The sequence below is a fragment of the Micromys minutus genome (assembly GCF_963924665.1).
Source record: "Micromys minutus genome assembly, chromosome: 10".
In the NCBI taxonomy this organism is placed as follows: Eukaryota; Metazoa; Chordata; class Mammalia; order Rodentia; family Muridae; genus Micromys; species Micromys minutus.
This window is the reverse complement of record NC_137979.1, coordinates 48,242,447-48,268,712: the sequence shown is the minus strand read 5'-3', so window position 1 is coordinate 48,268,712 and position 26,266 is coordinate 48,242,447. Positions and strand designations below refer to the sequence as shown.

The following is a 26,266-nucleotide window of genomic DNA, read 5'->3' as shown; positions in this document are numbered from 1 at the left end:
CTCTGTTCGGCGCCCGCTTCCGCACATTCCGGGGCGGGGGTGGGAGGCGTCGGGATTCGAGGCTGGAGGGGGTGCCCGAGTTATGGGCGTGCGAATGGTGTGCGCTGCGCGCGCGCCCACATACACACATACACTCACTCACACACACACACACACACACACGCGCGCGCGCGCACACACATACACACACGCACACACACGTCTTATGTAACCCAGACCGGGCTGAGCAGGGCTGCAGAAAGCAGACTCGCCGACCCCAGCTCGAGGGAGCAGGTGGGACCTCCTTTGGCGGGAGGGGAGTGGCGGTGGAGGCGCTCGGCCGCGCAGGTCCCAGCGAGTTGGAGAAGTTTCGCTGTCCGATCCAAAGCCTCGCGATCGCCCCATCCCCCCGCAGCGCTCCCGGGACCGTGTGCGAACTGCCTCCCCCCTCCCAGGTCTCTGCCTCCGCGCGGGGGCCCGGCCCTGTGGCCGGAGGGAGCGGCCGGATGGAGCGGAGGATGAAAGGCGGATACTTGGACCAGCGAGTGCCCTACACCTTCTGCAGCGTGAGCGCCGCGCCGGCCTCCACGCCCGCCCCCGCCCCGCACCCCGCCCCTACTCGCCCCGCAGCCCCCTCCCGGGGGGTCTCAGAGGGTCCAGGGCCGCCTGGCCCTTGAGCCACCCGGGAACCCCACCCCCAACCCCAAGTTAGACTCCTCAGGGTGATTCGGGGGCATTCTCCCCCCTCCTTCCAGCAGAAATCTCCCGGAAATGGGAGCTTGGGCGAAGCGCTGATGGTCCCGCAGGGGAAGCTCATGGACCCGGGCTCCCTGCCGCCTTCCGACTCAGAAGGTAAAGAACCAAACAAACTGCGACCCCTCTCCTTAATCCACATACATTCATCCCAAAGCCCTATCCTGGACCTCCCTAACCCACATTCCCCCAAAAGTCAAATCACTCATTCTCCGTCACTGATCACCAGTGGGGAGGCTGTAACCCGGGCTCGCCAGGTCTCTCCCCATATGATCTCCACCTCTTCACCAATCCAATATTCACCCATCAGATCTCTTCCAGGATCTCAGTCACTTCCAAGAGACGTGGCTCGCTGAAGGTGAGTAGTTTTGTTTCCTTCCTAAAATTAGAAGTGGGTCGTGGGTGTCTTCTCTGTCTCAAGGAGTCCTTCAACCCCCTTCCTCCAGTCCCTCACCATTTCACTCTCCCTGGTGCCCAGTGTGGACACTTATATTGATATTTATTTTCTCGCCCTGAGCCAGGCTTGTATAACTAGGCCTGGGAATGAATCAGACTATTGTGTGGGGTATTTGCTTATTTGAATGGAACTTGGCCCCGGGCCCTTTTTTTTTTTTTTTTTTTTTTTTTTTTTTCCTGGTTGAAAATTTCATTTGCAAAGTTTGTTTGGCTGGAGGCTCCAGGCCTAGGTGTAGTGTTGGGGTGTTGAGGTATTGAACGAGAGCAATGAGAAACAGGACTAAGGAGTAATTTATTGCCTATCTTCTGGAGTTTGAGAACATTGGTTATTTTTTGTTTTTTGTTTTTTCTCTCTCTTTATTTCACTTCTTCCTAACCAAGCCAAAATAACAACAAAAGTTTCAATACTTCTTTTCTTGGCACTTTGGCAAAGAAGACTCAGGGCTGCCTCCCCAAATAGCCTTGATTATAATTCCAGTGGCAACTGGTCCTCCCTCCATCCCTCCTGAATACCTCCACCCCCAGGCTATGCTCCTCTTCCTGTATGCTGGAGGGTTGGTTGTGAGCCCTGGCCAGGATGCCCAGCCTGGGCTGGGTGGGGCAGATGTCCTGGTTGGATTCTAGTTGTTGTGTTTTGGTGAGGCTGTGTTAGCCTGAGGGTGAAGCTCACAGGGCTGCCAGTGGAGGGAGGTATGGTGACTTACAGTTCCTGAGATTCAGGAAGTGTTAGCACCCCCTCTTCACTAACACCCCCTTTGTGTTAATACTCTAAAAACCTCAGAAACCAAAAGTGAGCACTTTCTTGAGGTCCCAAGATTCTAAGGGGTTCCCTGTTCCTCCGCTGTGGACCTTTCTTTTGGAATTTAGAAGCTCAAATCCACCTCTTGCAGGATTCTCTATAGGAGAGGCCTGAATAAGAAGGAAAGGACCACTAAGTAGGTCTGTGGAATGGGTTGAGGTCTGTCTTAGCTTCTCCCCCTCACTGATTGCTATTGTCATTATTATTATTATTATTATTATTATTAAGGTGGTGGTGGCAGAGAATGACTATTTAGCATGGAGTTTATCCTCCAAAATGCGGAATGGGGGTCAGAGGGTCTGGGTATAGTGTATGTCTTCCTCTGCCGTATGTCCTGAATGCCCAGTTGCATGTAGAGCTTTGTTGGGTGGCCTTACCCCTGCTTCAGGTTCTAGAGCTGAAGAATTCAGGGTCGCCGTGGACTACTCAAAAACCCCCTTTCTTACCACCTCATTACTGATTTTGTTCTGGCTCTCTGGGTTCCCTTCCCTGCCCATCAGTTGTGGGTCCCCACAGTGGCCAGCCAGCTCCCCAGCAGTGAGTTAGGTAGGAGTGGGCTCATAGTGACATTTTGGCAGTATTTGGTCTATTTGAATGACACAGAAAGGAAAATGTTCTCTTCACCCAACCATGGAGGCCCCTCCCCTTGGTAGTGGGTCTGGTGATAGTCCATGTGTCTGTTTGTGTGTCAGTGTGACAGCTAGTGCGTGTGCGCATGGGCATGCGCACACACATGTATGCGTATGTTACATCCTGCTGCCTTGGGAGTCCCTGTACATTTAAATCCAGTGGGTGGGGAGATGGGGGTGGGGAATGCTAGGGGGGGCTGGGATCTCCTTGGTTCCCTCTCCTTCCTCCTGAGGGAGCAGCTCAGGTTCCCAGCTGGCGATGGATGGCCAGGCCTGAGTGGGGGGGTGGGATGCTGAGGACACTCGCTCCTCTCTCTGCGGAGACAGATGCAGCTGCCGGGGTCCTGTCCCCCTGCACCATCCCAACATCACCCCAATCTCCTCTCCTGCCTCTTCCCACCAGGTCAGTGGTGTCCCCCCCATAGTCTAAAGGGGTGGCAGGGAGGGAGGAGCTCCTTTGGAAACTTGCCAGTGTTGGGGAACACCAGGAGGAATGGGGCCCAGAGCCCAACCTCCCCTCTCTCAGCTTGGTTTCTTCCTAAGGCTTCAATTTGGAGAGGAACAGTGAATTCTTAGGTTGTGGGTGGGGCAGTGAAGATGGGGGGGGGGTGGAGTGACCAGGCTGGACCCAAGCTAGGACGGAGAGAAGTGGATTTGGCTTTGGCATATCGGCTGCTGATTGGGAATTTGGGGTGAGTGTTGGTGAGGCTCTTTGGGGGCAGCATATACATCTTTGGGGTCCAGAATTTTCTGGGTAGAAGAGGAATACTATGAGCTGAAGAGGGTCATCCGGTTTCTGGGTGCCTGTGATCTGTTGAGATGTTGGAAAAGGGATCAAATGCCACTGAGAAATCCAGGCTCAGGCAGATGGAACCAGGGCATGGCTGGTTATGTAAAAAAAAAGATTTGTGGATCTGATGGAGGGTTGCTTTGTGGGAGTCTTCAAGAACCGTTAGTGACAACGACCCTGTGGTAGTTAGGAAAACTGACTGAGCTATCTATGTCCATCCTTTGTATGAAGTTGGGGAGGGAGAGCCTTTGAATTCCCAGAAGGCTTGTGGATAGATTTGGGGTCCTTGATGTTGCTGTTTTGCATGTAAAATTGTTGGGGTTGCACCATATATGAAGATAAAATAGATTTTTCTAGGAAGAGAATGTCTTATATATAGCTTATATCAGAATTTTAAGGGATGGATCTGGGCTCTTCTCTTTCACAAGAATTACTGCAGCTAAATGGTCCTCCAAGAGCAGCCTTCCTCTGGTCCTTTAGCCTCCCTATTTATAAGTCCAGAAAGAGACCCTGTGCACAGAGGGGAAGCATGGAAAGTGCTTTCACCCGTATATGGTCTCACAGTGAAGTACAAGGAATTTGGGTGAATGTGTGTACGTGCACCCTGAGGTCTCGAGGCCCTTTTGGCAAGGGGAGGGTTAATCCTTAATCCTCTCCCTAGACTTTCCTGGTTCCATGCCTCCTCCATCTTTCTATTTCCTCCCCTTCCAGAAAATTCCTGGAGAGGAATGTCCCCTCCACAGATAGAGAACTGGTTCCAATATAGAGGCTGCCAGAGTGGGGGCAGATTGGGGGTGTGAGCACCCCAGCCTTTGGTGACACAATAAAGCAGAGGCTCCCGAGGATGCTACCATTCACTCTTATTGGGACTGTCCCCAACCCCAGAGGATGACAGAAAGCCCTTCAGTGGGATATATGGCAGCTAGCTCAGAGTAGGCTTTGTTTCAGTGTTTAGCTCCATCTTTGGGGTCCCCCTGGTTCCTGTTGGAAGGATAGCCCCTCAATATGCATTCTCTCTTATTCTCTCTCTCTCTCTCTCTCTCTCTGTGTGTGTGTGTGTGTGTGTACACACGCATGCACATGAATTGAATTACACTGGTTATACACACACTTACACACCTGCCTTAATCCTCTGCCATGTCCCCACCCAGACAGTCCCTTTTTAGTGCCAGTGGAGCTGGGGGCAGACTGTAGGACACTGGCTCAGCAGCCAAAACACAGCAGAGTCAACAAATAGAATGGTGCACACGAAAGACCAAACATAGTAATTAAAATTTCTCCTGCTCTCCAGGAACTCGAAGCTCTGTTTCTGTTCCTATTTCTATCCTTGTTGATAGTCTCCGGGTGACTGAGGGCCCTGTTGTATCCCTTTGGGAGAAAACCAGTATTGGGAGAGCTGAGCACAGTGTAGGGCTTACCCCCCAATTCTTGGGTGAGGGTAGCATCACTTTTTGGGGGATATAATCTATGTGCTAAGGGGAGGTCTCTTCTGGGGGTTAAACTTTGAAGCTGACCCACAGGGCTCACTAGCCCAGTGGCGTCAGCAGGAGATGCCCCCAGCCCATTACCTCACTGGAAACCAGTAGTTAATGAGGCCCCAGGAGGGGCCCCAGCCTGCGTCAGCTACCCCCCCCCCCCCCCGCCAAGTTCCACACCCCTTCCTTGCCCTCGGGACCCTCCTCAGCTAAGTAGCAGGGAGGGAAATACCACTCGACATGCTTGTCCCTGCCACCTTCAGGTTTTCTGTCACCTTTGAAGGGTCCTGGCCACCCAGCAGCCCTTCCCTTTGACTGGTGTTTTCCAAATGAGCCAGTCACTAGGGACCTTTATTGCAAATGTGGATGCCTGGCCCCACTTCTAGCCTGTAGAATAACTTGCCCGATTTAAGGACTTAGAACAAACCAGTGTGGCTAGCAGAGCCAGGTGACCCTTCAGTCAGGGCATCTGGGGGACTGCTGCTGTGTGATTATAGTTGGGCTTCCAGAAAATTTACGCATATTTTCCCTGAGGGGTTTAGTGGCCCACTGATGTATTTAGCCACTTTAGAATTGTACTATATTGATCTAAGTTGGTTCTTAACTACTGGACACTTCTGGTCCTTAAACTCCCTCACCTCAAGTTCTGTCTAGAAAACAGTCCTTTAAGCTGGACATGGTGTCCTGACATAGGCCTGAGACAGGAGAATGGTGAATCTAAGGCCAGCCTGGGGTTCCTAGTAAGACCTTGTCTCAAAAAAACCAAAGGCTGGGGGTTCAATCCCCACCATAAATAAATACATAAACATCAACTATAAACCTATATCTATTAACACGCAGTGTCTCTGACATTTGAAGCAAGCATTTGACCATAGCCCAAGTCTCCTTCCTTGTAAGATAAGCCTTTCTGGTTGTGTGCCAACTCCGGTGGTAGCTGCCGTGTGGAGAGGAGTAGCTGCAGGGTAAGGGAAAGGCTGCCTGGGTGAGGATCTCATTGCTTTTAGCTCCCCAGTCTGTGGGGCTAGCTCCTGCCAGCCTGCAGACAGGTCTCATTGGATGCTTCTTCATAAATAACAATCATTCAGTATCTGGTCTGAGTAGAAGGACCCTGTTCTGGGTGCTAGAGACTCACTTGAGGAAGACAAAGGCTGCGTGTGCATCCGCCCAGCCTAACTTCCCAGTGAAGAGATGAACATTAACATGCAAATATACATTAGTAAGATATGTACTGGTAGAGGTAAATGCCTGCTGAGATGGAAAGCAAAGGGGACAGTTTGGCTTTGGGTGGTCAGAGAAGGCCTCTGATAAGCCTGGCAGGGAGGGTATCCATCTGTAACCAGCATCCCAGGCAGCGTCAGAAAAAAAAACGGTGCCTTTTAGGTGAGCCTGGGTTACATAGTGAGATCCAGAACATAGTAGGTGAGGCTCTGGGGCCGGGGAGAGAGGACCCAGCTCAGCAGGACTGAGGGCTAAAGGAGGTCAAGGTGCTAAGGAATGACAGCAAGGAGAGGCAGGCAAGGGAGCTGAGGAGGACAAGGGCAGGTGTTTAAATTTCACGTTTTAAGCGAGAGAGCACAGTGATTTGGTTTCTGTATGAAGACCACCCTAATGGCTGTGTGGACTGCTGGGGGGCGGTGGGTAGGCAAAAACAGGGTCCTGTGGCCAAGGCCTGAGCCTGCACGCTCACATGGGTGTACAGTGTTCCCTATCCCTTCAACTCACACGCCTGCCCAGCCACTCTGAAGTCTGAATCTTTTATCTTACCATTTCCAAATTGCCCGGTCTCCAGGGAGTGACAATCCAGTGTCCTAGGTCAAGAGCTCCATTGTCCTGCTTCAGACCCACTATTAGCCTAGACAATCAGGAAGTCCTTCTTTGTGTCTGTTCTTTTCTGCTGTGATCCTCCCCCTTGATAGAGAGGCAAAAGTAAACAAAAACTCTGAGTCCTTTGAGTATCCTTTGGCTCAGAGATGCCCATCCGGGCTCCTCAGACCTCCAGGCTTTGGAAGCCCTTCTTTTCCTTAGCTAGGTAGCAGCGCTGTGCAGGTGTCTTGTACCTTCCTCCTGCCTTTTTTTTTTTTTTTTTTTTTAACATTTATTTATTTATTTAATTTATATGAGTACACCTGTTACTCTCTTCAGACACATCAGAAGATAGTTGTGAGCCACCATGTGGTTGCTGGGAATTGAACTCAGGACCTTTGGAAGAACAGTCAGTGTTCTTAACCACTGAGCCATCTCTCCAGCTCCCTCCTGTCCTATTTTTACCCTATTCACATCTCTGCTGCCACCCTCTCCTCCATTGCTTTTCGAAAACTCTAGAATTCTGTGTGTCTCCAAAACACCTAGGAAGGTGCAGACCCCTGGGTCCCTTCCCAAATTCAGAATTTCCTCATCTCATTCTAGATCCACAGGGTCCCACAGATTATTAGGCCTGCCCACCCCTGACAAAGCTTTGTAAATTCTGAAGGGCAGATTCATTTGTACTCCAGGGACCAGAGACAAAACATCTAGGCACAGACTATCCGCTCACACAAGTTCTGAGAGTCCTCCCTGGGGGTCTTCATGGGGTTGCTGCTGGAGGGTGCAGGCCCTGGGGTGCAGTCACCCTTGGTCTAAGGCTCTGGACCTCTGCAGGGTGGCAACAGTGCTGTCTTCCTGGAGTTGCCACTTTGCAGGGTCATGTCCTGGACTCACCTCTGGCCTCTCTCTGCAGCTCAGGTCCCGGACAGCGATGAGCAGTTTGTTCCTGATTTCCATTCAGAAAACTGTGAGTAGTGAGTGCCTGGTACAAGGGTGGGGGATGGGGGTGACAGAACGACAGGAAGTGAGTCATGGGGACAGTCACCCATAGGAGAGCAGTTTGCTCTCACCTAAAGACAGTGAAGGTCAGGGCTCCCCATCCTGGAATGTGGATTCTGAGACCAACACTGGGACTGGGGGATGAAGAACCTTCGTGCCCCTCTGGGGTCCTAGCCATGTGACCTGGAACAGATGCTTTCTCTCTGCAGCCACAGCAAGGAACTTGAGATGGCTCAGCAGTGTTCTGTTATTTTCTTCAGTGATGCTATTCTAGGAAAGATTTGTTGATGGCTTTAGAGAGTTTAGGGTTGGTTGCAAATGGAATGGTCAGTGGTACTGCAAAAATATCCTATGATTCGATGCATAGGTCATCCCCCCAAATCTGACCCCAATGTCACAGGTGTCACTGTTACAAAATGATGCTTGACTAGGTAAGGTGGCCCACACCTCTAATCTGGAGGGTGAGTTTGAGACCAGTCTGGATACATACATAAGAAAAAAAAAGAAAAAAAAAGAAAAAGGTCAGGTGTGGTACCTTTGATCCCAGCACTCAGGAGGCAGAGGCAGGCAGATCTCTGAGTTTGAGGCCAGCCTGGTCTGCAGAGTGAGTTGAATTCCAGGACAGCTAAGGCTACACAGAGATCCCCTATCCTGAAAAACCAAAAGAGAAAAAGTCTTGAGAAGGGGTGTTTGGCTACCTAACTGATGGTTCTCGGATGCCATCACCCGAAATGAAAGGAACACAGAATGGAAAACAGCGGTCACAACAGATTCCAGGGCATCTGACCAAACTGAAGGAAGCCAGGATGTCACTCACACCAAGGCTCAGCCACAGTGGTAGCTGGACTCGGAGAACCCAATGAGGGCCCAGAAAAGGCCAATGTTCCGCCCAGATAATTGGGAGCATGTGCATATTACTCTGCTGACATGCAAGTGTGCTAACAGCCAAATTCCCTCAGAAGACCAAAGAATCGTTATAGCCCCAAATAAGAAAACATGTCCCTCACTTGGAATTTTCCAGGACACTCGGGAAAGCCAAAGACCCTGGGTCTGAGATGTTCACTCTTAGGAAGGTGTTTCCTCAGCTAAGGGTGTGTGCGTTGAACTATTAGATGGTTCCCTTGGCTAATACCAAGGTTAATACCTTGGTTAATACCTAATGTATAAAAGTGGACATAATGTAACCAAAATGTTCCAAAAGCGCCCAACTTCTGTGTTCAAGAATGAGAGCCCAGAGGAGACTGTACCAGTAACCTCATCCTCAGAAAGCAGAGGTGTCAGAAGCCCCATTGGCTTCTATGTGACACTCTGGCTTTGTTCTGTCCTATCCCACAGTAGCTTTCCATAGCCCCACCACCAGGATCAAGAAGGAACCCCAGAGTCCCCGCACAGACCCCGCCCTGTCCTGCAGCAGGAAGCCGCCACTCCCCTACCACCATGGAGAGCAGTGCCTTTACTCCAGGTGAGCCCCAGCCCAGGAGGGAATCAGGAGGTGAAGGCTTCTCTTGAGGCTTGGGGTAGGAGAGGGCAACCATGAACCTCAGTAGAGTAGAGTAGTCTCTACCTCACCTGTAGAGACTGAGGGTTGGATAACTGGGTTTCCTGGCTCCCGTAGCTCTAGCAAGGATTCCTCTGAGCGTTAGCAGGAAACATCACACAGTGGGCAGATGTTTAGAGACTCAAGAGCCCAGTGAGTCTCTAACTGGAGGCCGGTGCCCTACTTAAACCAGTTGCTCTGAGCTTCGGAGAGAGATTGTCAAACTGAGAGGTCCAGTTCCAGGTTTAAGAAAAGGTATTCCCTTAGGTATGGTGGGTGGTGTGTGCTTGAGACACGGGGATTGTGAGTTTGAGGTTAACCTTAGCTCCAGAGAGAGAGTTCAGGTGAAGCTGAGCTACAGAGCAAGACTCTTGGGGAGAGATAAAAAGAATTCACCTGTGGGCTGGAAGTGTAGCTAACTTGATAGAGTGTTTGCCTAACAGACACAAAGCCCTGGATATGATTGTCAACGCCACTTGAACCTGTCAGGGTGGTTACTTGCATGTAATCTCAGCAGCTTCGAGGTGGAAACAGGAGTTTGAGGTTATTGTTGGCTGTACTTGGAGAGTTCGAGGCCACCCTAGGCTACACGAGACCCCATTTAAAAAGAAAAAATTCCTAGCCCTTGGGAAGCAGAGGCAAGTGGATCTCTGAGGTCAAGGCCAACCTGGACTGTATGTAGATCGAGATCCAGGTCAGCCAGGGCTATGCAGAGAAACCCTGCGCCAACAAACAAGCCAGTTCCCCAGCCCCTCTACTGCAATCGCAGTAATCACTTCCTGGGGTATGAAAGATACAAAGATGGCCGCCTAGCTTCTCTGCCCCCTTATCCCCATCTCCCCCTCAACTCCAGTGCCTATGACTCCCCCAGACAAATCGCCATCAAGTCCCCCGCCCCCGGTGCCCCTGGACAGTCGCCCCTGCAGCCCTTTCCCAGGGCAGAACAGCAGCAGAGCCTCCTGAGAGCCTCCAGCTCTTCCCAGTCCCACCCTGGCCACGGGTACCTTGGTGAGCACAGGTAAGGAGACAGATCTGAAGCACCCGGGGACCCAGGCCTCGCCAGGAAGTCTGGGCTCAGTTCCTTGGTTCTCTGTAGAGACCTGGCTGGGAGAACTGGGGAGATGGAGTCTCATTATCCCTCCAGAGCCCTGTCAACCAGTGACAGGCTCAAGGGGGCTAATGGAAGATTCTCTTTTTTCCTTCCTCACCACATCCAGCTCCGTCTTCCAGCAGCCCGTGGACATGTGCCACTCCTTCACATCTCCTCAGGGAGGGGGCCGGGAACCTCTCCCAGCCCCCTATCAACACCAACTGTCGGAGCCCTGCCCACCCTACCCCCAGCAGAGCTTCAAGCAGGAGTACCATGACCCCCTGTATGAACAGGCTGGCCAGTCAGCTGGGAGCCAGGGTGGGGTCAGTGGGCACAGGTACCCAGGGGCAGGGGTGGTGATCAAACAGGAGCGCACAGACTTCGCCTACGACTCAGGTAAGAGACTTGGGGGGCGGGGGCGGAGGGGACTCAGGAGTTTTTCTGGGATTGCCAAATAGGGTGGCAAGTATTCCAGTGAGCGGTGATGTTAAGCAAAGGTTCCTAGATTTGTGCCTTTTCATGGCCCATACACTAGTTGATAACCCAACTTACTCCTTTGCTCTCCCCCCCCCCCAACTTTTCTAAGGAATGATAGATAGTTTTTTCCAGCCAATATTCATATGATAGGGTCCATAGATCTTTGCCCTTATAGCTCTTGACACTAATAAGGGTTGGGCATTAACTTCTGTCAGAAGTCAAAGGGTTATAATTAAATCCCTGCCTGGACCAAGAGTATGCAGTTGGAGGATATAAAAAGGAGATGATCACTAGTCCTTGTCTCCACAGTGACTTAAAAATAGGAGGGAGCTGTACCTATGTAATGTGGGAAGTGGAGGCAGGATGGTGTCTATTAAAAAAAAAAGCTGTGGTTGTTCATTCCTGAGAAGGCCAGCATTCAGGGAGCTCGGGGCAGGTGGATGGCTGTGAATTTAAAGTAGGCAACGTAATGAGTTTCAGGCAAGCCTGAACTATAGAGTGAGACCTTGTCTGGAGATAGATAGATAGATGATAGATAGATAGATAGATAGATAGATAGATAGATAGATAGATCGATCAAATAGTAGCTGCAGATTGGCTAGAATTTTAGCATTTTTCTGGTGCCCACAGTATTTTAGGATCGGGGGGCTTATCTACAAACCCCTAGTCGCTCCAGAGAGAGTGGGAAGACAGGATAAGTGCTTCCCTTTCTCAAACTCTGGTTGTAACTGTGAGCCTGGTGGCCGCTAGAGAAGGGAGCCACGTTAGGCTGCTGACCTTCAAAGGCTGGAGACCGGAGGGATCGAGTTACTTGCCCTTGAACTCTTGCCCCTCCTCCCTCCGCTTTCCTGAATGGAGTCAAGAATTCCATTCACAAAATGGAGGAATGAATGAACCCTCCCTCCTGCCTCCTCCCCCGAGGTGTCGGGTGTCAGCGGCTCATTCATAGGTGGGAGTGGAGGGGGCGGGAAAGGGTTGGAACTTGAAGCCTGGCTTCCCTAGGTGGAGCTAGGTGGAAGGTTTCAGTTCTGTAGCGACGAACACAGGAGAATGTGCTTATACCTGAGAAAAAAACAGCTCAGTGCTCATCGCCCCTGCTTTAAATATATTCATCCCCCACTTTGGCCCCCACTCCTCTCTCACTTGTCTCTCTTTCTCACACACGCACACAGGCACAGAGGTACTAGGTTGGAACCTGACCTGCTGACCGGACATGTGCCCATTCTGAGGAAGTCTTAGGCAAACCTTTCCCAACCCCCGGAGATTCATCTCACCCCCTCCTTCCCCTGAACTCACAGGAAACAGCTGCTCCCTGGAATCCTGGGTCTTGTGAACAAGCTGCCTGGCCCAGCAGCTGCCACCCATGCCCTCTGCCCCAGCCCTCAAACTGAGGGCCCCAAGCTTCTAGCTCCCTCTGGGTGAACTTCCCCTGGAATTTGGTGGTGGGAAAGGATGGTCACCAGACTGCAGGCTAGCTAACTCCTTGAATGTGTGCGGGGCTTCCTCCCCTGCTTCACCTCAGCCACTTAAATTACCTTTTCTTCCCTCCCCCAGATGTCCCTGGATGTGCATCAATGTACCTCCACCCAGAGGGCTTCTCTGGACCCTCTCCAGGTGATGGAGTGATGGGTAAGGCAGCCGGATCCTTGCTATGGGGGAAGAGTCACCCCAGCCACAAGTCTCTGCATTCTATGGGGTTTTCAACAGTGAACCCTCAGACCTGAGCAATCCCCACCTTTCCTCCACAAGGTTATGGCTATGAGAAATCTCTTCGACCATTCCCAGATGATGTCTGCATTGTCCCTGAAAAGTTTGAAGGTCAGTGACTTCGTAGGAGGGTCAGGGTCTTTACCCCTTTCACACACTGTAGGAATCACGTATCTTTGGTGGGAGAGGGCAGGACAGGCAGGAAAGCCATCTAAGGGAGGAGAGGAAGCTGGGTAGGGGATATATACCTCAGACCTATTTCTACTTTCCAGGAGACATCAAGCAGGAAGGGGTTGGAGCTTTCCGGGAGGGACCGCCTTACCAGCGCCGGGGTGCCTTACAACTATGGCAGTTTCTGGTGGCCCTGCTGGATGACCCAACGAATGCTCATTTCATTGCTTGGACAGGCCGGGGGATGGAGTTTAAACTAATCGAACCTGAAGAGGTGGGTCTTAGGTGTTCCCACCCCTCCTGTCCCGCACCTTTGGTGCCTTGAAAGGAGAAATGGTGGCACTTGCCTTCCACCATTGTCCTCAGTCTGCCTGACCCAGTTCTTGCCAAGCCTGAGTCAGCATTGTGCTGGTAACTAGCCTAGATTTGTTCCTGCACCAAGAACCTCAGATGCTTTTCCACCCTGCCCCCCCATTTTTCCTCTGAGATGGCATCTCCACCCAAATTCTTTGTCTCTTGTGCCCAGGTCGCCAGACTCTGGGGCATCCAGAAGAACCGGCCAGCCATGAATTACGACAAGCTGAGCCGCTCACTGAGATACTATTATGAGAAAGGCATCATGCAGAAGGTTGGGCTGAGGTCCTAGCATGGCCATGAGGGAAGGGCAAAGGGAGGGCTGAGGGTTGAAAAAGTGTCAAGAGAAGGTCAAGTGGTGTGTGTGTGTGTGTGTGTGTGTGTGTGTGTGTGTGTGTGTGTGTGTGTGTGTGTGAGGGGGGAGGTGGGAGGATGTTTCTCAGCAGGTTTTCAAGAACAGAAAATGTAAATCCCAGGGTTCCCCTGTAAAGTTACTAAACAGTGACTGAATAGTCCCAAGTGGGCTGTAATTGAGATGAGATGTGAACAAGGACCAGAAGGGAGTGGGTTTCAAGAACCAGTGTGGGAGGTAAATAGGTCCTAATGCATTTTTGTAGCCCATGAGAAGGGCAGGTATCTCTAAATTCTCTTGAGGCATGGCATGCATGTCTGGCCTGATAACTCTCTCCACAGGTGGCTGGTGAACGCTACGTGTACAAGTTTGTGTGCGAGCCAGAGGCTTTATTCTCTCTGGCCTTCCCAGATAATCAGCGTCCAGCTCTGAAAGCCGAGTTTGACCGGCCAGTCAGTGAGGAGGACACGGTCCCTTTGTCCCACTTGGATGAGAGCCCTGCCTACCTCCCAGAACTTGCTGGCCCTACTCAGCCCTTTGGCCACAAAGGTGGATATTCTTACTAGGCACCAGTGGCTTCCCCTTGCCATGGTGGGATTGCCCAGTGTACATATCAGCTGATTTGGTATTGGTGAAGCCCTCTTTCTGATACCTGTAGAAGTCTCTGGGGTCAGAGTTCCCATCTGATACTCCTGGCCAGACTCAGCTGCTAACCAGAGTCTGTAGGAAAGTCAGTGGAGGCAGGTCTAAAGGCAGTAACTCAAGTTCACTGTGGTTCACCTGTACCCTCAGTTCAGCTTGGCCTTGGCCTAGGTCTTTACACCCCCACCACAGAGAACAAGTGCTCTATTCTGGGGACAGACAAGGGGCTTCCCTTGTTTATTATGGCAGCAGGGTCAAGGGGATTCTCAGAACACCCTATGTCTCCCCCTCAGCCCCTGTTGGAGACAAAGTTCTGCCTGGGTTCTGCCCTGAACTGGGGTCCTGTGTTCTTGGTGCTGTGCTCTGGGAGGCAGGAGCACGTGGGAGGCTGGGGATGGGGGGTGTTGGGTGGAGGCAGGAGTGGGACTCTGCCCTAGGCCTACCCAGGCCGACTTCCACCTTCGCCTCATCTGCCAGACCTTAATAAAGCCTCTGCTTCTCCTGTGGTTTCTACTTGCTCTTTGCTTCCATGAGGCAAGGACCTAGGGTGGGAAGAGCTATGGCCCTGAAGCAGACACTGGAGTTGAGTCTGTCCTTACAAGTCCTTCCATGATGACGTGATGCCTTGTTCCTGGAGTCTAGCTCAGGCCCTCGCTTGCATTTCTGGAAATCTCTTGCCATTGATTTTCCTCTAGAAAATGGACACTTGGAGGAATTTGCTCTTCTCTAACCTAGGATATGAGGATCCAGAAATAATGGGAGTATACTTTTTAACCCAGGTGGGGCCCCTTGGCCATCTCTTACCACTGTTAGCCTGTCCCTAGAAACATCCTCAGGTAGAGACTTGGTCTTCGGCTTCTGTGATAATAGTTGCTCCCATGACTAGGAGCCCATGTTTATCCCAACAGCTTGCCCTTCCTCCTACACAAACTCCAGGTTGCTGCTTTTAACTGAGGTCAGAAACAAGTGTTAGGAGACGAGAAGAGAGGTACTCAAGCAAGCAACTGTAGGGGAGGGGGTGACAGTAGGTCCTAAGGTGCTTTAGCTGGACTGGGGGTGGCAGGGGTGGTGGCAGTGGCAAACATTCTCCTAAGACCAATCTCAGGTGGGAGAAATGGATTGACTGAGGAGCAGTGACAGAAGCAACTCAGGACCAGGGAGGGACAGAATCTGGATCTAGAGCAAGCAGGTTCAACAGAACCTCAAATAAAAAGCACCACTTTTTCCTAGAAACACCAAAAATCAGCGTACTGACTCATAATTCAGAGCAAGAGCCAGAAAACCAGTGGGGGCAGGGGATGTTTTAGGCCCAGAAGGATGACTCAGTGGGTACGATGCTTCCTTCCGGACAAGCCTAAATACTTGAGTTCTGTCCCCAGCGTCCACATGGGAGAGAACAAACTCCCCATGGGCTGTCTTCTCATCTCTACACACATGTACATAGTGGTCAGGAAGATTCTGGTTCTGTGTGTAAGACCCACATCATCTCTTGGGAAATACTAGCTCACGAATAAACGAGAGCAAGAGCCTAGAGATGGATCAGCTGTTAAAGGCACTGGCTGTTCTTCCAGGAAACCTGGTTTTCATTCCCAGCACCGGCATGGCAGCTCTCAAACATTTCTAAGTTCAATTCCAGAGGTTCTGCTATTCTCTTCTGACCTCTGCAGGTTCCAGGCATGGCACATAAATGGTGCATGTGTGCAGGCAAAATACCTGTACGTATAAAATTAAATACTTCAAGCAATTTTTTTTCCCTAAGGAGACAAAACCAGCCTGGTGATGTACATTTGCAAACCTAGCACCTGAGAGGCAGGAGGACCATCATAAATCTAAAGGTAGCTTGGGCTATAGAGAACCAGTTTCAAGCATATATACACATGGAGTGGGGTTGAGAGTGTGAAGGGAAACCAGGGCCAAGGGCCCCACTGTCTCATCCTCAGGCCAGCTCTCCCTCCAAATCTCAACAGGACACTTGTTCCCCTCAGGGTAGCCCTGGCTTGTAATTGGCATGACTGTGGGATTTGTAATTGTAGTGGCTATTCTGATGGGTGGTCAGAGGTCAGACCCAGGGTCACAGCAGAGAAGTGGCCCCAGCTCTCAAGTATCAAAGGAAAGGAATCTCTACAGATGCATCCACAGTCGGCCCTGCAACCCTGACCTTTCCAGGGCTGGAGCTCAGTATGGAGGACATGCATCCCTTCTCCAATGACGAGAAAGGGAGAGCAGAGAGGGGAGAAACACTGAAAGTGCGTACAGAGGTTAGCAAGGTCCTATGCAAGGACGACATACATGTCAACTGTCAAGTGTTGTCAAGTGTTGTAGAAGACCAGGAACTAGACCCTGGGTTCCTGCTTTGATTTTGTGTAAGTCCTCACAGGGTAACAGGAAAGGACACATCCTCTTTTAGGCATTTGACCTACTAGTCAGCAGTTAACTTACAGTAACTAACATGGGGCCGAAGGAGGGATCCCATGGCCCAGGATTAGCCCAATATCCCCAGGGCTCCTCAGCAAGCTCCACTCTAGCTAAGCAGGATGAAGGGTCTCCCATCAGCACAGAAGCTCCTCAGTTCTCAGTTGGGGGCACTGGGAAAACCACTAGGAGTGAAGGTACAGGTCATTCCCCAGACCACAAGTCAGCGCACAGCAGCGGCAAGGCCTGCTTGCTTTCTGCTGACAGTGAGGAAACATTGTCATGGTGTCATTATTTCCCACGTTTTAAAGGAAAGGGAACACACTGCTCAATGACAGTGGCAGGAAGGGGACAAAGGATCAAGGAGAACTTTGTGTTCCGATGTGGCATCTGTAACAGAGGCGCCACTGAAGCACTCTGGCACAGACCCGGTTAATCTGGAGCTATGTGCTGCCAAGGCTGAGCTAGCTCCAGTGGTGCTGAGACAGACTGGATGTTTGGCTCATTCACCATGTCTAGACCCCGAGAGGCCTAGGCTCTGGTAGCAGGAGGCTGCCACGTGCACCACACTGAACTCAAGCTACCCCTGCCCAACAAGACAAAGTCATAATAAACCATTGTTTCCTTTAAAAAAATAAATATTTCCAGGAGGTAGAAACCCATGTACAGAGGCTAGGGAGTGGGTAGAGTGGGGCCAACATGGTACATGAGAGTCATGGGTCATTCCTTCCATAAACTGCGTCTGTCATGCATCACAGACAGCCACTCATGTCCCTTGCCCATCCCAGGACGCACAACTCATCTAATTTGTCTTTTGTGTGTGTGTTGTTTTTTGTTTTTCCAAGACAGGGTCTCTCTGTGTAGTCCCAGCTGTCCTTGAACTTGCTCTGTAGATCAGGCTGCCCTCAGGCTGCCCTCGAACTCAGAGATCTTCCTGCCTCTGCATCCCAAGTGTTGGGATTAAAGGCTCTAGCCAAAGCCCTGCTTAAATGTTTCTATCTTACACTATGAAGAGAGTCAGGCTTGGAAAATGCTCAGTTTAAGATAAGTCACTACAGGACTAGCTTGTTATCAGCCAGAGGAAGCCACGATACAGGAGAGGAGAGTCATCAGCTGTCTTTCAGCGCCGCCGGAAGGCACGGGAGATTCTCCAGGCGTTCGGTTCCTCATACCGATTGTACAGAGGCTCCAGGCGCTGCTGCTTCTTCTGCTTGCTTAGCTTGGTTGGGTCAGAGACTTTGAAGAAAGCTGGAGCAAATTCCACAAGCCACCGGGGGTCGATGGTGGTGACCTCACGCATGTATTCCTTTGTGGTCAGCACCAATTCATGGTATACAACCCTGAGGGAGACAGACAGGACTCAAGCCTTAGATTAGACCCCACTCCACAGCCAGTTTGGTCCACTGGGGGACCGCAGCTGAGCTGGCATTTTGTTCTATCATTTCTCCTGCCTGATGCATCAGGAGACTATCAAAGCCACGCTCCAACACTGCAAGCCTGCACCCTTCCAACACAAGACTGCTCACAGAGAAATGGCTCTGGTCCTGTCTCTGGCATGAACTAATTAAGAGACAGTGAAAACAGCCCTGCCCCTTCTGTAGATTTCAGTTTCTTGCTCTGTGAAATAAAACAGTGGTTTCTCAGATAGTTTTCATAGAATTCCAAGGCTCTACAGAGGGGCCACAGAAATATCACCAAGGAATGGTGAGGACTAAGTAGGCAAGGCAGTGCATAGTGCCAGGTATGGTGGCACACGGTTGTGTGTGTGTGTATTTGTGCGAGCATGCACATACATGTGGAGATTGAGATCAGAGGACAACCTTTCTGTGGCTTCTGGGAATCAAACTCAGGCCAACTGGTTGTACAGCAAACACACTTGCTGAGCCTGTTTTTGTTCACTTGAGACTGGGTTTCCATGTGTATAATCCAGACTGGTCTCAAACTCAAGGCAATCCTCCTGCTTTAGCCTCCTGAGAGCTGGGATTACAAGCATGAACCACCATGCCTGGCATAAACTTTTAAAAACGACTCTGGGTGTAGAGGTGCATGCCTTTAATTCCAAGATTTGGGAGGCAGAGGCAGGCAGATCTCTATGAGTGAGACCACTCTGGTTTACATAGTAAATTCCAGACCAACCAGAGATACAGAGTAAGAAGACCCTATCTCAAAACAAACAAACAAAACAAAAAACCCACAAGACCTTTTTAAGACTATCTCATTAGATGATTTCTAAGCTCTTTCCCTGCTTTTACCCGTACAATTTACTTCTCTTAAAAAGACTGTTTATGGGCTGGAAAACAACTCAATAGGTAAAACGCTTGCCTTGCAAGAGCAAGCTCAATCCTCAGCACCAACAGAACGCTGGGTGTGGTGATGTGCATTTGTGATCTCAACACTGAAAAGGCAGAGATAGAAGGACACCTGGAGCTCACCAGGCAATCTAGTCTAATTGGTGCACTCCAGGTAGTAAGATTATCCTAAAAGGAGAATGCCTCCTGAGGCTGCCCTCTGCCCTCCACACGCATGCACAAAGGTACATGTATATACACACAAATACATATTAAAGAAAAAGGGGGGAGCTTGTTAGTGTACCTAATTTGGGCTTTTGCTACTCTAGAAATACAAAGTCAAAAGAAGAAGTGGGGGTGCTGGAGACTCAGCAGCTCTGAGTGTAGAGCCTGCCACCTACCATTCGGGCTGTCTGTTGAAGAGAGCACTGGAAGGATGGATATACACCACCTGCTGGTCAATCAATGTCCGGTAACCCTCCTGGGGGTCCTTCTTGGCAGCATTCCGGAAGAACCCGCTGCAGATGGCCTTCTGCACTCGTACTGTAGACTTACCACAGGAGACCACATCCAGCTTGTGCCTATCAGGGCAGTAAGAGCAAAAAAGACATGAGCCTACTCTGTGCTCAGGGTCCTCACAGCAGTCACCAGGGCCTTTCTCACAGCCCACTGAGGGGTAGCACTGGACATGGCAGGCTGTATGAAGGAACTAGGAGCCAGATGCTTGGTTCAGGCAAGGATTCAACCCAGATTCATGATCCAGAGGCTTGTAAGCAAAGTGTTCTTAACTAATTCAATTATTTTCCTCTGAAGTTTCTTAAGTGCTTCTTAGCCACACCCCTGCCTGGGGAGACAGCCTACAAGAGATGGACACTGGAGGACAAATGTCTGTACACAGGGACCTATAACTACAAATACATCTGAAAGTGACATAAGACCAGGGAGACAAGACAACGCAAACACTAACATTATCACATTATTGACTGACCTGTCCATTATGCCTAACATCTGCTTTCGAATATCCTGGGCCCGGCGTAGGGAACGAGCCTGAATAAAATTCTCATAGCACCATGGGTTGGAGAATTTGTTGTTTTTCCAGGAGTTGTATACGGCCAGCAGGGTGAGATGGTCTCCTTCTGTCTGGTGGAATTTGGCCTTCTTCTGATCTGCAAGGGCCTGTTTATCCTGCCAAGCAGTGCGATGGAGAGTCATTTCTTACCTAACAGTTACCAGGTGAGCAGCTAGCAAGAAACATATGGAGCCCTGCAGGCCTTGTCCCCAGCATCACAGCACAGGCTGATGCTACACCAGTGCATCAGAACATGGGGTTGAGCACCGTACCTTGGGTCGGTAGAAGACGTTCTGCACAGACAGCATGGACACGATAGTAAGCATCTCTTCACTGCAGCCCAGATGCACTGACATGATGAGCATTTTGCAGAGCATTGGCTCCAGGGGGAATTCCGCCATCTACAGGAAGAAGAAGAAATTACAATGGCTTCCCTATAGACCATGCACATGGACTTGACTAGTCAATAGAAAATAGATCAGGAAACATCCCCATGCTGATTTGGGGTGCCTGTCTCTACCACAAATTTTCTTTGCTAAATAACCTCTTGTTGCCTAATAATGTATCTACTGTTGATGTAAATGGGAATGTTGCAATTATTTTTTATTTGTTTTTGAGACTATATAGGGAGCTAATTCCAGGCTAACCTCAGCTACACACAGAATAAACTGTTAAATACAGTCAAGGTTAGATTCCGTAATATATCTGGGGTAAAATTAATTGCAAATAGTCTTTACTATTATAAAGAAACATTTTAAAGTGATATTATAAAAACAGCTTCCTTAGCAGGTAAAGGTGCTTTTGTCACATAAACCTGGTGACCTGAGTTCAATCCCCAGATCTCATGAAAGAGAGGAAAGAGAGAACCGATTCCAGAAACATGGTACCCATGATCATACCCAGCATTCACACACAACAACAACAATTATAACAATTGGGGCTGGAGAGATGGCTCAGAGGTTAAGAGCACTGGTTGCTCTTCCTGAGGTCCAGCACCGTGTGTCAGTTCACAACTGTCTGTAACTCCCGTTACAGGGGATCCAACTTCTTCATACTTGCAGTCAAAACACCAATGAACATTAAAAAATAATAAATTAAAGTTAAATTTTTAAAAAGGTGCTTTACAAAAAGTAAATAGCCAGGAGTTGTGGCAAATGCCTTTAATCCCAGCACTGGGAGGCAGAGGCAGGCAGAGCTCTGTGAGTTCAAGGCCAGCCTGGTCTACAAAATGATTTCCAGGACAGCCAGGGCTACACAGAAAAACCCTGTCTTAAAAGAAAAAACAAACAAACAAACAAAAACAACATAACAATAAAATAAATAAATAAATAAGCAAGCACTGAGTAGAAATAAACTCTACCCATTCCTTGGAAGAAAATAAACTGACCAGGGCCAGGTATGCTGGTACCTGCCTACAATCTCAGTACTTGGAAGGCAGAGGCAGAAGATCAGGAGTTCATCCTTGGCTACATAAACAGTTCAAGGCCAGTCTGGGCTTACACTCTCCATTCCCCCTCCACCGCCCCCTTCTGAAGAGCATTTAATCCTACTCAAAGCTTCTCCAAGGCCTCAGCACAAGGTGGAAGACTGGCCAGGGAGACCTCCCAAAGCACAAGTTCTCTCAGCTCCTTACCCTGCGGCCAAGGCGAGTGAGCAGGCCCTCATCATCCAGGGCCCCCAGTGTATACAGTTGCTCCATGGCTGTGATCAGAGTTTCCATTGGTGGGGCATCCATGAAGTCAAAGGACAGCAGGTCATTAATGCCCATGGCCTAGAAAATAAAGCAACAGGAAGATAATCCTCACAGTTAAAACAGGTGGTTTGTCCCTGTCACATTCTCTGCTATTTCTTCAATGCAATTAGAAAGCCAGTCAGAGTGGTAGTAACTTCCAGATGTAACAACCATGTATTTTCTCAGGAAACTTTCTTCCTGTGCCCACTTCCCGAGTGCTGGAATTACTGGTGTACACCACTATGCCTGGTTTGTGCAGTGTGCTAGAGATGGCACCTAAGGCTTCATGATGGTAAGCAAGCATTCTACCAGCTGAGATAAATCCCTACCCTCTTCAGGGAAGTTAAAAAACATTCCTTCTGTGTTGGAGAAATGGCTCAGAAGTTAAGAGCACTGGCTCTTCTTCCAGTGGTCCTGAGTTCAATTTCCAGCACTCCCATGACAGCTCATAAGCATCTAGAATGAGATCTACTGCCCTCTTGTGGCCCGCAGGTAAAGATGCAGACAGAATACTGTATAATAAACACATAAATAAATACATAAAAATAATAAATAAATATTTTTTAAAAATTCCTTCCACCCTGGAGAGATGGGTCAGAAGTAGGGGCACTAACTGTTCTTCTAATGTTCCGGTCCCAGAACCACCATCTAGCAGCTCACAGCCATGGTAAGTTCCACTACAGGCAATCCAGGGCCCTGGCCTTCAGACACCTGAACTCCTATGCAAAACCCCACACGTAGGGATACATGCTCTATATAGCCATTAATCTTTAAACAAAACAAAAACAATCTTTTAAAATAAGCATATACAAAATAACAAAAGAACAAATTTTTAGCTCAGTTTAAAAAATATGCTAGGGCTGCATGTAGTGGTCAATGCCTTTTTTTTTTTTTTAAAGATTTATTTATTTATTATATATGAGTACACTGTCACTGTCTTCAGACACACCAGAAGAGGGCATCAGATCTCATTGCAGATGGTTGTGAGCCACCATGTGGTTGCTGGGATTTGAACTCAGGATCTCTGGAAGAGCCGTCAGTGCTCTTAACTGCTGAGACATCTTTTCGTCCCCATGGTGAATGCTTTTAATCCTAGCACTCGAGAGGGAGGCAGAGGCAGGTAGACCTCTGTGAGCTCAAAGACAGTCCTGAACAACATGAGCCTGTCTTAAAGCATCAAAGAAGGCCCAGTAAAATATCAGATAAAGTGGCTGGCCGTGCAAACCTCACAACCTGAGTTTGATCCCTGGAACCTCCAACGTAGGAGGGAATCACCTCTCACAGATGCCCTCTGGCTTCCAAATGCAATCACCGCATTCTCACCTCCACTCATACACACTGATAAATGGGGAAAAGTAAGTCCAGAGTGGGATGGTGAGCAAAGTTAGAGATTTCACCAAAGATAACACAAGCTCTAGCAGGACAATGCAATGCAAAACTACAATTAGGCACTGGGGATGTAGCAAGACGGAAAAACAAACAGGACAAAAACAGGAAACCTTGTACATTTCTTACAGGAATGTGAAACAACCACTATGCAAACTAGTTTGGTGACAGTTTAAAAAGTAAAACATAGCCTAGATGGCGGCCCAGGCCTTTAGTTATAGCACTCAGGACGCAGAGGAAGGCCAGTCTTCCTAAGGTTCAAGCCAGTAGGGGCTAAATAGTCACCAGAATGTTTTAAAAAGTTAAACATAGTTATCATATGACCCAACCTGTCTGTCTCTAGGTTCTTAAACTATCATGAGGTGGCTGGAGAGAGAGAACCTGAGGTTCAGTTCCCAGCACCCACATCAGAAGGCTCACAACCATCTGTAACCCCAGCTCCAGGGCATTCTCCTGTCTGGCTTCTGTGAGCACCTGAACCTATGTGACATACTCACCCATACATACACACTTAGTAAAAAATAAATCTTAACAACATATTGAGGGCCCAGAGAGAGAGAGATGGCTCAGTGGTTAAGAGCACTGACTGTTCTTCCAGAGGACCTGGGTTTGAGGTCCAATGCTGAGCAGGCAGCAGACAACCATCTGTAACTCCAGTGTCAGGGGATCAAATGCTCTCTTCTGGCCTCTCAGGCACCTCATACACGTCAGGTAAACATAGTTGCAGACAAAGCACCCATACACATATAAATAAATAATTTAAAACATGTATTAAAAGTAGGAACTCATATATTTGTATCCTAACATTCACAGCAGCAGAAGTCACAAGAGCCAGAAAGTAGGAACATCCCAAATAACCATTCTCAGATGAATGGAGGATTGTTATCCTAAGTCAGCCATGAAATCCCAGCACATACCGCAACTGCCTACACCTCTGAAGCACTGTGCTAAGTGAAGTCAGAAAGACATGAAAGAACAAATATTGTAGTATTCACTGACATACATTAAACAGATTGTGCAAACACACACACACACACACACACACACACAGTAGCATACTTATTACCTAAGGCTAGAGAATGAAGAAAGGAAAGTTAGCTAAAGAGATAGTTTTTATTATTATTATTATTATATATGAGTACACTGTAGCTATCTTTAGACACAGCAGAAGAGGGCATCAGATCTCATTACAGATGTTGTGAGCCACCACGTGGTTTCAAGGATTTGAACTCAGGACCTCTGGAAGAGCAGTCAGTGCTCTAACCACTGAGCTATCTCTCTAGCCCTAAAGAGATACTTCTAGGAACAGATCTGTGCGATTTCTGTACAAAGCTATGACTGGGCCTGATAATGTGGAGTTAAGCCTTAAAAGCTTACAGTGGCCAAGCGCAATGGTACACATCTATAATCCTGGCGCTCTGGAAGTAGAAGCAGAAGGAACACAAGTTTGTGGCCAGACTGAGCTACACGGCAAGACTCTGCATCAAAATAAAACAAAAACAACAACAAAAAAGGCACAATGACTGTGGTGCAGCTCAGTGGAGCAAAACCCAACACCAGCCACGTGCGGCAGTCCATGCCCATGATGCCAGTGCTCAAGGCAAATGTAACCAGATCTTTGTGAGAGTCAGAGGCTAGCCTGGTCTACAAGGGAGTTTCAGGCTACCCAGGACTACACACTGAAGTTCATTCCCAAAAAACATCAAACAAGAAGGAAGAGAAAGAAGAGGAGGAGGAAGAAGAGGAAGAAGAAAAAAAAAGAATGACAAAAAAGCTGAGAGCAAGTTATACATTTTACATTATGCATATTTTATAATAATTAAAGACAGTATAGCATCTCTGCCTTGTGTCCCTCACATCTGTGAAGTGCTTCATACCACAGTAGGTGGCAGGGACATAAAAACAGTGCAACATAGTTCACGAACATAGGATGACACATGTGGATGGCACAACACAGAGTCTATGCAATACACTCCTCAGCTAATTTGGTGACAAAGTGTCAAGTGAGTATGAGAGTGATGTGCTTTCTACCCCTCATAAAGTGTCAGTGATCATAAGCACAGCAGGTACCCAGTAACTGCTTATTGTGTGAATAATAACGTAAGAGTTATGTGAGCAATCACTGTACCAAGTGCCTTCGCCTGCATCACTCCACCTCTCTCTCCAGCAACAACAGCTCCCTTTCTGGGACAAGATCACAGAACAGAGGGCTGAACAGATAAGCTTGCCCAAAGTCACATGGCCAAAGTCATACGGTCACAGAGGCCTCCCTGCCAGCCCTCCAGGGACCACAGTGGTCTTTTCTCTGAAGTGCTGTTTTAGCCTCTCTTACATGAAATGAATAATAAATGCTGAGAGCGCTCTGCATGGTGAAGCGCCCAGGCTCCAGGGCAGCATTGGCATCAGGGGACTCACCATGAGTTGAGAAATGACTCATGTGGTTCCTCCTGCCAAGACACAATGAAGACCCTCGCTGGGGAGTTGGAGAGGAAGAACAGGATTCTGACTGAAAAGCAAACCCTGCAGGACAGCTGGGACCCGACAGCCTTCTACTCCCAACACCCACTCAGGTTCACAAACATCTGTAATTCTACCTTCAGATGCCTCTGTCCAGCCTCTGAGGGCATTGGCACTCACATTCACATAGCCACATGCACACATAATTGAAAATAATAAGTTTTAAAAAAAAAGGAAATTCATTCAATGTGGTGCCTTTAATCCCAGCACATGGAGATAATGGTAAGTGGATCTCTGAGTTCAAGGCCAACCTAGTTTATACACAAGTTCAAGACTGACTGTCTGTCTGTCTGTCTGTCTGTCTGTCTGTCTCTCTCTCTCTCTCTCTCTCTGCAAGAGAAGACTAGATTTGGAGCTAAAAGCTAACATGTTTGGGGTTAAATGTATTGGTCTGCAGTTTGGCACTAATTTTATTTGTCTAATTTCTGTTTTGAAAATGCCTCATCACTAAAACTTCGCACAACCAAATATCCTGCTGGTTATTACAGTAAGAAACAAATGTGTATTCACAGGAGACTGCAAATTCAGCCTAGACCTGCACAGGGAGTTGCTGTCAGACACTGCATCCCACTCAAAGGGACAATCCTGTGAGGTGCCCTGAGTGAGAGGACTGTGGAGTAGATGGCTCCCCAGGCCACTCTCAGGTAACTGAGGTCCTTACCTTGAGGGACAGCACTGTGCTGGCCAGGTTGGTTCTCTGGATTTCTGGCACATTGGTGGTGAGCATTTCATCTCGGTAGGCACGCTCTGTGTATAGCCTGTAACACTTCCCTGGGCCGGTCCTCCCAGCTCTGCCAGCTCTCTGCTTTGCTTGAGCCTAGAGGGTGAACATATAAAGTACCAGCTGCA

General features: G+C 49.1%; 2 protein-coding genes across 5 annotated transcripts in view; one reads left to right on the top strand and one right to left on the bottom strand.

Moving 5' to 3' along the window:
• Window positions 1-437: 437 nt before the first annotated feature.
• ETV4 (ETS variant transcription factor 4) lies at window positions 438-14,388 on the top strand. Of its 4 annotated transcripts, none has more exons than XM_080923061.1 (12): window positions 438-545; window positions 738-831; window positions 1,043-1,090; window positions 7,598-7,651; window positions 9,019-9,145; window positions 10,074-10,238; window positions 10,438-10,706; window positions 12,342-12,416; window positions 12,537-12,605; window positions 12,767-12,939; window positions 13,192-13,293; window positions 13,713-14,388. In XM_080923061.1, the coding sequence occupies exons 1-12, from the start codon at window positions 486-488 to the stop codon at window positions 13,935-13,937; spliced, it is 1,461 nt and encodes a 486-aa protein (XP_080779187.1). In that variant the 5' UTR covers window positions 438-485; the 3' UTR covers window positions 13,938-14,388. The 4 variants fall into 4 exon arrangements, with proteins under 4 accessions (XP_080779187.1, XP_080779184.1, XP_080779186.1 ...); XM_080923058.1 differs by having other exon boundaries at window positions 461-545; window positions 10,092-10,238; XM_080923060.1 differs by lacking the exon at window positions 10,438-10,706 and having other exon boundaries at window positions 461-545; window positions 10,074-10,228.
• A 2,843-nt stretch (window positions 14,389-17,231) lies between these two features.
• Window positions 17,232-26,266, bottom strand: part of DHX8 (DEAH-box helicase 8) — a gene marked incomplete at its 5' end in the record, with an annotated part of 32,856 nt that continues 23,821 nt past the window's right edge. The window contains 6 exons of the mRNA XM_080923057.1: window positions 17,232-17,765; window positions 19,115-19,294; window positions 19,702-19,898; window positions 20,055-20,183; window positions 21,416-21,553; window positions 26,079-26,234. Of these exons, the coding sequence (XP_080779183.1) occupies window positions 17,546-17,765; window positions 19,115-19,294; window positions 19,702-19,898; window positions 20,055-20,183; window positions 21,416-21,553; window positions 26,079-26,234 (1,020 nt within the window). The 3' untranslated portion in view covers window positions 17,232-17,545. The remainder of the gene's footprint in view (window positions 17,766-19,114; window positions 19,295-19,701; window positions 19,899-20,054; window positions 20,184-21,415; window positions 21,554-26,078; window positions 26,235-26,266) is intronic.

Coding starts and splice junctions, on each gene's coding strand:
- ETV4 (XM_080923061.1), top strand. CDS start 486: ATGGAGCGGAGGATGAAAGGCGGATACTTGGACCAGCGAGTGCCCTAC. Junction 9,146..10,073: donor GAGCAGTGCCTTTACTCCAG/GTGAGCCCCAGC, acceptor CCTCAACTCCAG/TGCCTATGACTCCCCCAGAC. Junction 10,707..12,341: donor AGACTTCGCCTACGACTCAG/GTAAGAGACTTG, acceptor TCCCTCCCCCAG/ATGTCCCTGGATGTGCATCA.